We start from the raw sequence: 13,125 nt of genomic DNA on the forward strand, positions 1-13,125 counted from the left end.
TTTTTTTTTTTTAGGTTCACAGCAACATTGAGGGGAAGGCAGAGAGATTTTCCCATGAACCCCCTGCTGCCACACATGCATGGCCTCCCTCACAATCACATCCCCCAACTGGGTGGAACATTTGTTCCTACTCAACCCGCATTGACACGTTGTCACCACCCAAAAGCCATAGCTGACATTAGGGTTCACTCTTGGCGTTGTGAGTTCTATAAGTGTGGGCAAACCTATAATGACACACAGCCGTCCTCACAGTATCAGGCCCGTGCCACTGCCTCACGCACCCTCCGTGCTCCACCTGCCCGTCCCTCCCTCACTCTCCCTTCTCCCCTCAGCCCTGACGACCAGTGCTCTTCTTTCTGTCCCCATCGTTTTGCTTTTTCCAGAATGTCACGTAGTTGGAATCACACGGCATGTCATCTTTCCAGACTGGTTTCTTTCACTTAGTAATATGCATGGAAGGTTCCTCCACGGGAGGATTTTAAGCAGAGGAATGACAGGATCTAACGGATGTTTTTAAAAGTCCGCCTGGCAGCCGTGGGGAGAGTGCATTAGAAGAGGACAAGGCGGGTGGGGCAGTCAGGAGGCAGTGGCGGAAATCCATGCCAGAGGTGGTCGTGGCCTGTACCCAGAAAAGGAGAGAAAGGGACAGACGCACTGACCACTCTGATAGACAGGCAGGGTGGGAGGGGGAAGAGGCCAGGCAGGTGAGGACGTGGAGCTGGGTGACGGTGGGGGGTAGGGAGGCGCAGGATGAGGGGACGGGCCATTTCATTTGGAACCCATTCAATGTGAGATGCCTGTGACAGCCAGATGTCAAGGGGGCAGTTACCCAGAATTTGGGACTTGGAAGAGAGGAGAGATGTGAATTTAGGACTTCTCATTTACAGAAATAACCGTGAGCTCTGGAGATGGTTGTCCCCCAGAGATGGAGGGCGTGAGGGTGGAGGAGGAAGGGAAGGGCTCACAGGGGAAGATGTGCTTGCTACACGGCAGCATCCAGCCCGAGCACAGTGCTCGGTGGCTGCTCTACGCACATTCGTGGAATGGAGGAAGGCCTGGGAGGAGCCAGAGAGGACCAGCGGCAGGAGGAGGCGTGATCTGTCAGCTCTGTCCTGGGGAAGGGACTGGGAAGGGCGCAGAGCAGGGAAGTGGTTACAGGGCAAAGTCCGGGGGAGAGAGGATGGTACCTGGAGGGAGCAGTGGAGAGTCAGAAGGAGGAAACTGAGTCAGGTGGATTTGAAAATCCAACCCAGGTCTCCAGCTGGGTGGATGTTCCCAGCTGGGGCTGGTGGAGCCCGTGAGAAGGGTAAGAGACTCAGGGTTACGTCTGGGGTGGATGGGAAGGTGGCCCCCGGAGTCTCTTACCCTTCTCACGGGCTCCACCAGCCCCAGCTGGGATGGAGGAAGAGGGTGTTCCTTCTACCCGGCAGGGAAAGGAAGGATGCTCGCTGGCCCTGATCCCAGGCCTGGGAAGGAGGGCGGCATCCTCTGTGAGTCCATCATCATACACGGTCCCCTGCTGCTCCCACTTAGACCGTGCTGCTCCCCTACCTGACAGCGCCTCTGGTCATTTCCCTAAGTCCCCGCAGGTGGGAGGTGCTGTCCTTATTCCTTCTGCGTGGCTGCCACCATGTGGCCATCAGGGAACGACAGCCGACTGCACTGCCCTCACCGGGTGCATCTACCCTTTCATGCCTTTGAGCCGTATTCGTGGTGCACCTACTATGTGTGTGGCATTGGGAAAGTTTTTGTGTGGGGTACAAAGAAATCTGAGGTGTGGGGAGGAGAGAGGACTTCGAATAGAAACAATGTAGATTTTTAATTCTGATTCCAAGACATGCCACTGTGTGACTCTGGCTGAAGTGCAAGCAGAGAGGGGCCAGGCCAAGGCCTTGGGGACTTCGGGGGTCTGTAGAAGCCCCAGGATGGGCTGGGCAGGGTAGGGCTCTCCTCAGAGGTGCTGCTTCCTGCTGCATATGTCCCTGCTGTCTGTCACTGTCTCTTTTCACGGTTAGTGTCCGAATGTGGTCTCTTCTTGTCCTATCCCCTCTCTCTCTATTGTTCCATTTTTGGTCTTTGGGGCTTTCTCTCTTGATTGATAGAAAGACAGACAGATAGATGGATGTCTCTGTCTTCTTTTTCTCTCTGGTTTTTTTCTGTCCCTCTCCTCTTTCCCTCCCCCCTCCACCCCGCTCCTTTCTTCCCTCCCTCCCTCCTCTTTCTCTTCCCTTATCCCCCTCTCGCCCCATTTCTTCCCCTTTATCTTTCCATTCCATCCCTGCTCCTGTCTATCTCTGTACCTTTCTTGGTTTCCTGCCCCACCATTATTTTCTCCCTCTGTCTTCATCTCTGCGCCATTTCTGCCTGTCCCTCTATTTCTTCTTCCTTTCCCCACCCATCCCTCTCTCTGGTTATGTCTCTCCTCACCAGCCTGTCCAAAGCCGCTGACCTGGACCATCATTGGGTGGCCAAGGCCTGGCTGAATGACATCGGCCTGTCCCAGTACTCCCAGGCCTTCCAAAACCACCTGGTCGATGGGCGGATGCTGAACTCCCTGATGAAGCGAGACCTGGAGAAGCACCTGAATGTGTCCAAAAAGTTCCACCAGGTCAGCATCCTCCTAGGCATCGAGCTGCTGTACCAAGTGAACTTCAGCAGGGAGGTGAGAACCAGGATGTGGGGTGCAGGCTCCTCCCACAGCCTTGCTTTTATCTCTGGCATTCACTGTCCATGCAATCATCTTCCCATTCATCCAAGCACCCATGCATGTGTGTGTGCATGCATGCATCCATCCAACTATCCATCATCTTTCCCTCTCTCCATCCCTCCACCCCTTCATCCCTCCACCCCTCTATCCTTCCATCTCTCTATCCCTCCATTCTTCTACCCCTCCATCCCTCCACCCCTCCATCCCTCCTTCCTACAAGTGCTTATAGCATGGGGCAGACCCTGTGCTCAATTCAAGGGAAGTGGTGAATGCTCACTCCCCAGTAACTCACTACTTATCCTCACACAGGCACTCTGAGGAAACCGTGAGCACTGTAGCCCCTCGCTCCCCATGTGACCTCAGCATGCTCCCTTGTTCCCCAAACTGACCCACTGTCTCCCTCCCCACCAGGCCCTCCAGGAGCGCCGGGCTCGCTGCGAGACACAGAACACAGACCCTGTGGTCTGGACCAACCAGCGGGTGCTCAAGTGGGTGCGAGATATTGATCTGAAGGTGAGGGGTGATGGCGGGTGTGACTTCAGGCAGACGTAAACCCTGCATTTTTTGTGCGTAAATCAATATCCATTTTTGAGTGAGTTGAGGCATCCTTACCCAGGCTGGTAAGAATAACCCACCTCCCGTCACTAAAGAGAGGCAGGAACTGCTCACCCCCCGCCCCTGCAACAGGACTCCCAATATTGATGCTTTCCTCATAGTGACAGTGGGGTGCTGGGCCATCCTCGCTCTCTAGAGCAGTGTTTCCCAACGTGGGGCCCATGCCCCACGGGGGGCAATTTGAAAATGGACTCGACACGACTTTAACTCTTTCGCCCCGGGCCATTTAAATGCAATGCTAGATATCGGTGCCAAATTTAACAAAAAATGCAATTCTTAAATAATTGCGGTAAATAATTATTAAGTATAATTTAGTTTGACGAGACCAAAATATCAACTGGGTGATTGGCGTCGTCAAGTAAACTTCGTCCTGGGTTCGGGTTCACCGCGGAGCGTGCCGTCTGCCGCGGGGAACCCTGGACGTTTTAAAAACTCGCTAAACAACGCAGTTATTCTCACCTAATTGGCCCATCGCAACTTCTGTAGTGTTTCACATCATTCAGTTGGTGTTAATTTGAAATAAGTGTCAGTCAAAACTGTTGTAAAAGCTCGTTGATTTAATAAATATACATATATATATTGTATAGATATAATTGGTAAGTATTTGATTTTATTTTTATCAATATTAAACTCTTTATTAAGTACTTCTTGCATCGGGGCTAGAAAGCAATAATATTTTATAAATATTATTGGGGCTATAATAGTGCATGCACGACAATTTTAATTTTAGAAGCATAACTTTCCAGAAAATTTTGTCAAGTGGAAAAATATAGATACCTTTTGATTTGCGGTGGTAGTATAGTAAATGTGTTATATACATTTAAATAAATATGAATTTTTAGTATACGTTTACTCTATGTCACATTGAATATATTTTAACACATATTTTAATATCAGCATTTCTTAAAACGGTTCTTGAAAAAGATGACAAAGATGTAAAAGCTATGCCACTCAGTAACAATTCTGTTAGCAGAAGAATAGACGAAATGAGTGAGGATATTGAAAAACAACTTATTGAAAAGCTGAAAACAAGAAAATTCTCCTTGCAAATGGATGAATCAACTTTGAGAGACAGTGAGGCAGTATTGATAACTTACATAAGATATATTGATAAAGGACATTTTGCTGAAGAAATGTTCTGTAAAAGATTAGAAAGCACCACTACCTCCAAAGATATATATAATAAGCTAAAAAACTACTTAGATGTCAATGATATACCAATGAAAAATATAACATCTTGTGCTGCAGATGGTGCTCCCAATATGATGGGCAAGAAAAATGGCTGCTTAAAATTGATGAAAGATGCGAATCCAGAAATGATTCTTGTGCATTGTGTTATTCATAGGGAAAACTTGGTAGCTAAAAATATCTCGCCTGTTCTGAATGAAGTATTACATACAGTAATAAAGTGTGTTAATGCTATTAAAGCTAGTGCCAAATGTGAGCGTCTTTTCAAGCTATTTTGTGAAGAACAAAATGAAGACCATGTGAGACTTTTACTTCATACTGAAGTAAGATGGCTATGTAAAGGAAACTGTTTGAAAAGATTTATGGAACTGTTTGATACTCTTAGTGATTTTTTAAGCGACAAACCTGAAATGAAGTATCTGTTAACAATAGATGGTAAAGCATTTGTGAGTTATTTAGCCGATATCTTTGAAAAACTAAATATATTAAATAAGCAACTTCAAGGAACAAATAAAACTCTTGTCGATGCAAAAGCAAAGATATTTGGTTTCATTACCAATATTGAGTTATGTCAGAAACATATTAACAACAAAAACTTTAAACAGTTTCATTGGCTCCAAAAATGTGAAGTAACTGATACCGCTTTACTTGTTATTGTCAATCATTTGAATATTCTATCGGCTGATTTAAAAGAAAGATTTTCTGATTTAAAACAAATTGATTTCCCAACATGGATGATGCAGCCAATGTTAGTGGATTTGTCTGATATATCAAATATGCAGTATCAAGAACTCGCAGAATTGCAAAATGATGAGTCAGTTAAAGCTTTATTTAATATAAAAGGAGCGATGGCATGGCTTTGTGAGGAAACAGAAATCAAATACCCAAATTCAACCAAATGTGCAAGAAAACTATTGCTACCGTTTCCATCTTCATTTTTAGCTGAATGTGGATTTAGTGCTGTAAATGATTTATTGGTAAAAAAAAGAAATCGTCTGGATATAACACAACGTGGAGACTTGAGACTAAAGCTAACCAAATTGGAACCTAATATAAAATCTCTGTGCAGCAAGCATCAAGCGCAAGGATCACACTAAATTAAAATAATAAATTAATATAGAAAAATCTGTATTAAAATTATTTGGAATTTAAATTTGTTTTTCATTATATGTTTTGAAATTTCACTTACTGTGTTTTGTTAACAATTTCATAGTGATTTCTTCCTAGAACCTATCATTTATGTTTATTAAGTAAACAAATCAATTTTTTAATGTTAAAAATTATGTATGTTACATAGGGGGGGGACATAAAAATTTTAGAAAGGTTAAGGTGGGGCATGGCACAAAAAAGGTTGGGAAACACTGCTCTAGAGCAAGCGTGGGGTTGAATTCAGGTCCATTTTCTCACCTAGGTACTACGGGATGCTTGCCAAGGTCTGGGATAGGTCAGTGACAAAATAGTCTTGGTCACTGCCCTCGTGGCCCCAAAAGAGTAAGGCTCAGTATTAAAATGATTGGTCCCCAAGGGGCCAAGCCTTGCTGTTGGGAGCATATCCCTATTTGGAGCTTGGGCCTCCGTGGACCAGCGGGCTGCCCCATCAGGTCAATAGGGCGGCCCTCGCAGGTTAACAGGCCCCCTCTCAGCCAGCAGGTGGCCCCCAGACTAACCCACCTCGTGCCTTCCCTCAGGAGTATGCAGACAACCTGACCAACAGCGGGGTCCACGGCGCCGTGCTGGTGCTGGAACCCACGTTCAACGCTGAGGCCATGGCCACCGCCCTGGGGATCCCCAGCGGGAAGCACATCCTGCGGAGACACCTGGCGGAGGAGATGAGCACCGTCTTCCACCCGGCCAGGTGCGCATGCTCCGCCGACTCCGACTCCCGGCTGTGGAAGCGGGCAGTCCTGCCTTCCCATCCCGGGCCCTCACTTAACTGGGTCCCGCTCGGCCCTTGCAACAAAGTGGTTGGTCTCCTTTTACAGATCAGGAAACAGGCTCAGAGAAGTGATGTGCTTTAGCCCAAATGTCATAGATGTGGAGGTGGAGGGACAGTCAGGTCTGGAATAAAGTGTGGGGGTTAGGTATCCCGTCCCGACCGCCCCAACCTCCACCCCGGCACTCAGCAACTGGAGAATGAGAATGAGCAGAGGCCACGTCGTGGGGTGGGAGGCGCTGGGGAGCATTTGCACTGGCCCAAGAGGTAGAGGCGGCCATTCGGACAGGGATAACTGTAGGGACAAAGGGTTGGAGATTTGGGGAAAGGGACAGGCATATTAATGGTGTTTATGGTCCCAACGAACAGGCTGTGTCAGCCTACCCACCCTAGTCTCCTCCTCTGAAAAATGACCAGAGAATAAACACCTGGACAGATAAACCAGGCTGTTCCCAGTGGAGTCTCCCCCTTAAGATGACTGCAGTTGGGGTTAGATGATCCTTTATTGAGCACTTGCTGTGTACTCGAATAGAGACGGGGGCTAACCCAGGATGTATCCCAGACTGATTTCAGGCAGGGTGAACTATGGTGATGGGAGTAACAGCAACATGATGGGAATAAACAGCATGTTTATTTCCTACATTGCCACCAACCAAGTGTTGTCACATATCATTTCATTTGATCCTCTTCCCTATGAGGGAAGCTGAATGAGAAAGGATCATCACCCCCATTTTATGGATAAGAAAACTGAGACTTCAGAGAGAGGCAATGACTTGCTCAAGACTGGACAGGGCCCATGGCAGTGCTGCACCTGCCAGCAAGGACAGCAGTGACCTCCACCAGGAAGTCTCTGGCGGGGCTGAACAGTACCTAGTTCCACTCCCTATTAGACATGATCCCTGAGGCCCTGTTACAAAACTTCAGCGAGGCCAACGGCATGCTACGTGCCTGACACGCAGGTGCCCCAGGATAACCAACAGTTCACGTCCCCTGACCTCACACGTATGTCAGTGAAGTGCTTTCCTCTTGAGTCGGTTACGTGGGCTCCAGGTTCTCACTGGCATTTCAGTGGAGAAAAGCGATTTTTTTTTTTATGAACTCAGAAACCTGACTCTCACGCACTAGTGAGATTCCCCCACCGGCTGTGTGATTTTAGCAGGAAACTTGCCCTCAGTTCCCTCCTCCTGAAATGGGGGTAATCACTGCTCCTTCTCAGGGCTTCTGAGGGGGTTCCAGGAGCCAGCGTGGGTGAGGGCCCTGGCGGCAGGCCCAGCACACAGTAGGTGGCTAATCAATGATCTTTCCTTCCATCCCGGGCTCCTAAACCCTTGTCTGATTGGATGAGACTCAGCCCTCAGGTCAGCCCCTCTGGCAAAGGTGACTCCATGCCTGGAAGGCCTTCCTTCCTGTGCCACAGGCCTTTTCAGTGCCCGAGATGCCCCCTGCATTGACTTAGGAAATCCCACTGGGGTGCCCTGTTCTCTAGAACCCTCCCTCACCCAAATTTATCCTTCCAGTGCCCCATTCCCTTGAGGTCTGACGAAGTGACTAGAAATGTCCAATTAGCTATGTCAAGCCTCCAAAGACCTTAGTCCTGTACTTGGTTTATTCCTTGAAGCATTTGTGTTTTCTTGAGTTTTAATTCAAGGAGTCACAAAGTGGGGTTTCAGCGGCTATGGGTAAAATGAGGGAGAGTTTGGCATGGCAGTGGCAGGGACGTCCCCAAACTCCTCTGTCTATACTCTTTGCACAGGATGTAGCTTGTTAAGACCAGACTCGCTTACCGGGCCCCATTGTATGGATGAAGAAACTGAGGCCCAGCTAGGTCATCAGCTGGCACAAGGGCACAGCTAGGGACTCAAACCAGATCTGTGCTCCGCACAGCCTGTGCTGGTCACAGTGAGATACAGTCATAGCAACTATTCATGGTGGGCCAGCCTTGTGGCCCAGTGCATGCATCATCTCAATCCCTATGACAACCTTATGAAAGAAATGCTATTGTGACCCCCTCCCCCAACAGAGCACACAGCCCCAGGGACACCATGTCTAAGGGGCCAAGAGGGACCACTGATGTGTGAGTATGCACATCTCTGGAACACAGGTGATGACTGGACAACCCCCCCCCCCAACTCACTTGAAATGGGTCTTTCCCCAGCTCCACGGGCATTCGGGAGGCTGAGCGTTTTGGCACACCCCCCGGGAGGTCCTCCAGTGTCCCCCGGGCGGGAAAGGAGGAGAACAGTGGCATCAAGTACAAGGCTGGCCGGGTAAGTCACTCTATGCGTCCCCCTGTGAGTCCTGCAGTCTGGGAAGGTCTTTCTGTCATCTAGACCCACTCTGCCCTTTTCCAGCTCCTGTGGAGGCCTGTGGACAGGGGGCTCCCAAGCCAGGTCACAGGTGCAGCTGGGAAAGAGGCCCTGGAAGCTGCTTTCCAGGCACCAGTATGATGCTGAAGCCCCACAGGTGTAAAGTAGTGGCTCAAGGTGCGGGTCTCACCTGCCTGCATCAGAGTCACCTGGCGGTTGTTTATCATGCAAACTCTGGGACCCACCTGGAGTCCTAAAGCTGAGAACCTCTGGGGTGAGGGGGAACCCTGCATGCAAGCTGCCCAGGGGATTCCAAAGCACCCCAAACTCTGAGAGCCGCTGACTTAGATTTTGAACTCATGACCTGACCAATCACAGCAGATGAGCCTCTGATGTGAAAACATGTGTACATGTGGTGTGGGGCTGATCACAGACTCAGACCAACAGAGTCCTGAGCGGACCCAGGCAGAACTACAGTGTTTCTCCTTGACCTGGGAATGCAGTCAGACCTCATGCCCGTGCTCAGACGGTCTCTTCTTCATTATACCTGTTCCCAAGTGTCCTCCTGCTGAGGAGGAGGGTGGGAGATTTGAGGATAATCAGAGACTATGCCTGTCCTCACCCTTGGTAACCAACTGATTCCTTTCTGTAGGGAACACAAAGCTCTCTCCTAACGTTAACTCACAAAATTCTGTCTCCCTGAGCCATGGAATATTATTACTAATAGGAAAAGCACAGAGAGGTTAGTTAATTTACTCAAAGTCACACAGCAATTAAAACTGGAGACACCACATTTCCCAGATCCAAACATTCAATTCCGTTCTTCCCCTGTCTTTTGGTCTCGTTCCTCTCTTCTCAGCTGCCCCTGGGGAAGATCGGAAGGGGCTTCAGCAGCAAAGACCCTGATTTCCATGATGACTATGGCTCTCTTCAAAACGAAGACTGCGGAGACGATGACCCCCAGGGCAGGCCAGAGCAGTGCCGCCTGGAAGGCTACAATGGCCTGGAGGTCACCAACGTGTAAAGAATTGATGCTCTGCCAGACCCAACATGGGGACTCACATGGAGGAAGAGTGGCCAGATGCCATAGCCCCTGTACATAGTGACCTTGGGCTGAGGGGGCTCCTCTGGTCCTGGGGGACATCCCAACGGACTGCTGCAATTTCAGAGGGGAGCACAAGGGATGAGGAGGCGCCCGCCATGGACTTCCTGCTCAATGGAAGTGTCCTGGCCAAAAGGACCTGTTACAGCGCCCAGCCCCTCCAAATCCAGCCCCTGCCTCCGAGTGACTATCAGCCATTGTCCTGGAGCCTTGAATTGGGCTGCCAAGGTGGAAAGAGACCCATGATGCCCCAAAACTCCCTCCCAGGAGGAGCAGGTGGGACTCCACCCAGACATGCAGAGCCCAGCAGTGACAGCTGTCAGAGCAGGCAGAACCTGAAGCAGACCAGTCAGCATGGGACCCAGCCAGCGAGGTGGCCGGCGAGAAAACGCTGCCTCATGCTGAGATGTCCATCCTCGCCCCAGATGGAGAACGTAGCTGCTCTTTTGGGTCACTGCATCTCTCTTGGGAAAAAGCAAAAAGGGGAAGTCATTTCCCCTACCCTGAAAGCCCCGTGTCACGTGGGGTGGCTGTTTGCTCCATCCTCCCTGGAGCTGCTCCACAAGCTGGGGCCCGAGCAGTGATCCATGCAGGGTGGGGGTGGGCAGCAATGTTCCCAGGAAATGCAGGTATCGTCGGGGTAAAAGGTATGGCAGATAGCAGGGTCAGGGATGACTGACTTAGGTTCATGACAACTGTACCAAATGTGCCGATAGATCTGGGACTGGGGGACAGGGAAATGTTCACTGTTAACCCGGCAAACCTTTGTTGTGATGTCTCTGTCAGCTGACACAGAGGTGTGCTCACCCAGTGTCCTCACTGAGATGAGTCTGGCAGAGCAAAGACATTCAGATGGTGGAGGGAACCCCCAGCCCTCTGCTGGATTCTGCCGCTGTTCTGCTGTGTGGCTTCTTCCCAGTGGCCTCACCTCTCTGTGCCTCAACCTCTTCATCTACAATACTTCTGGTTCCCTCCCAAGGATGTTGTAAGGATTAACACTTGCTAATGTCTGTAACATGCTTTGTAACCTCTCAGGAGACGGGTGGGAAGTTAGGGGTGGAGGGGCTAATTTCCCATTTCTAATGTTGAACTGCTTCTCTCTAACTGTGTTATGTTTGAAGAAATGTGCAAAAGGAGGACAAGGAATGTTTAATGTTTCAGCTCTCTAGAGCCCCCTACTGGGCTTGATGGAACAAAGAGAGAGAGAGAAGTCCCGTGTGCACAGTCCCTTAGAAACCAGTCTGATTTAAGTGTTCAGACTTGAGTTCCTGGACCTCTAGGCTGAGAGATGATTTGGGAAGGACAAATGCACTGGGCTTCTACTTTCACTTCAGTTATCAGCACGAGTCATTTGTTGGAACCACGATGCTCCACTTCTACTGAAGCCGTTTGCTCCAAGAGTCGAGGAGAAGCGTGAATTTCCAACACTCGCAGCAGGAGTCAGCCTCCGAGAGCTCTTCAACTCAGCGAATTGAGAATTGAGCTGAGGCCCAAGGAACTGGAGCATTCCTTCCCAACTCCGAGACCAGGGTGTTTTCTCTAACCTTAACATAAGCACAGCCTCCTACCCCGGGGGAACCAAATCCCTAGTGGGTGGACAGGTAGACGCCTCCTTTTGTCTGAATGTCTGGCCTCCTAGGGACTCACTTCAGATTCCAGGGCCTGGGGGTGAAGTGCTGGCACCTGCCTTGGATTAGCTGAGGCTCCAACGTCCAGTCTCTTTACGGGGTTGCACGTGGGGCCCGGTGCTACAGAGCCCGGGCAGGAGAGCTAAACTGGTGCCACAGGTCATTCCTGAGGCAGCTTCCAGGCTGGGTGACCCGGCGACCCAGCATCTGCCTCTCAGGGGGGCAGCAAACCAGGAGGGCAGTTACTCCCGCAGGGTGAGCAAGAATGGTGACTGAGTGCAGACCTGGTTATCTGAAACTGATGTTCACCCGACTAGTCAGAAGTGAAGCTCTCATTGTTCCCTGACTCCCTCCCTTTGGGGACAAGATGGGCGAGCAGACAATTAGGGATCACTGGCAGGAATGGTGTTAGGCCGGAAAGCTTGGGGCAATGTGGGCAACCTCAAACGCACCTTTCGGTCCAGATGATGCCCTGATCACACCTTCTCTCCGATGTTCGTATCCCTGGAGCCAGGCGAGCGCCGGGAGCTGGCTTTTCAACAGGAGAGCAGGTTGGCTGATAAATAAACAGACTCCACAGAGTCACATCAGGTGGGCTTGTCTGCTGGAAAAGCCCTAAATGTCAACTCTGCTGCAAGGGTGAGCAAGAAGAGCAGGAGGTGCAGACAGACTTGGCAGAAAGATCTGGTAGCTGATCAGCAAAGGCTGGCAGAGTGGCCGCCTACAGAACACTGACCTGCCATGTCCTGTCCAAACAGCCCGAGTCGTGGTCTCAGTCCTGAAAGGGGGACATGGCATCTGACTTGGGAACAATACAGTGTGCTTCTCAAGAAGGTGTTGTTGCCTGTGCCTGCAGGTGCTGGCCCTTGGAAAGGGGTGGTTGGTGCCCGAGGTCAGGAAGAACCAGGATAGAACGGGTACCCCATGTTCCTCCCAGGAGCTGGGGGCAGAGCCACCAGAAGGCACCTGCTCGGCTGACTCAGCTTTCTGACCCCAGACGCCTCTCTGAAAGACCCCTTTGTCCTTGGCTGAGCAGAGCCTTTCTCCCAGAAATCTGTGTGTCAGCCTCGCAGTCCCCGGGGCTCCAGTCTGCAGAAGGCAGGGCATGGCCACACGAGAGCCTGACCAGGGTGACGTGAAGGGGGAGGGGTCCTAACAGCCAGTGTGGAGGGGCCTCGAAGAATAACCCCAAATCTTGAGGTCACTGAACTGGGTCTGGCAGCATGGGGTGACCTGGGCAAGATGTGACTTCCCTGCTCACCACGGAGCACCCAGAGCTCTCTGTTTCTCCAAGTCCCGCTCTCCCTTGCCCATGAACATGGGGTCATTGGAGGCCCCTCACCTCTGCACTGCTCCTCGAGGCTCCAGCAGGCTCCTGGCGGATGAGAGGCAAGGAAAATCCACCATGGAAAACAGCATGTTGGAATCTCACACTGTTGCCAATAAAATGATTGGCTGGTGAGGAGAATCTCCCGAGCCCCCGCCCCACGGTCAGGCGGCTGGGGGGTGCGGTCGAGGAGACAGCTTGTCCACGAACAAAGCTGACGTTTCCAGCCTTTGGTTGCTGGTCAGGGCCCCGAATGTCTTCTCAAGAGTGAATTTTAACACTGTAACAATAAATACTACTGCACAGCACTTTTTTCCAA

General features: G+C 50.5%; 1 protein-coding gene across 4 annotated transcripts in view; it reads left to right on the plus strand.

Moving 5' to 3' along the window:
• Positions 1–10,091, plus strand: part of KAZN (kazrin, periplakin interacting protein) — a 763,503-nt gene extending 753,412 nt beyond the window's left edge. For all 4 annotated transcript variants that reach the window (XM_066375120.1, XM_066375121.1, XM_066375122.1 and 1 more), the window contains 5 exons: positions 2,431–2,662; positions 3,119–3,220; positions 6,199–6,365; positions 8,599–8,710; positions 9,609–10,091. In XM_066375120.1, the coding sequence (XP_066231217.1) occupies positions 2,431–2,662; positions 3,119–3,220; positions 6,199–6,365; positions 8,599–8,710; positions 9,609–9,773 (778 nt within the window). In that variant the 3' untranslated portion in view covers positions 9,774–10,091. The remainder of the gene's footprint in view (positions 1–2,430; positions 2,663–3,118; positions 3,221–6,198; positions 6,366–8,598; positions 8,711–9,608) is intronic.
• The last annotated feature ends 3,034 nt before the right edge of the window (positions 10,092–13,125 follow it).

The sequence above is a fragment of the Saccopteryx leptura genome, chromosome 3, assembly GCF_036850995.1.
Source record: "Saccopteryx leptura isolate mSacLep1 chromosome 3, mSacLep1_pri_phased_curated, whole genome shotgun sequence".
NCBI lineage: Eukaryota > Metazoa > Chordata > Mammalia > Chiroptera > Emballonuridae > Saccopteryx > Saccopteryx leptura.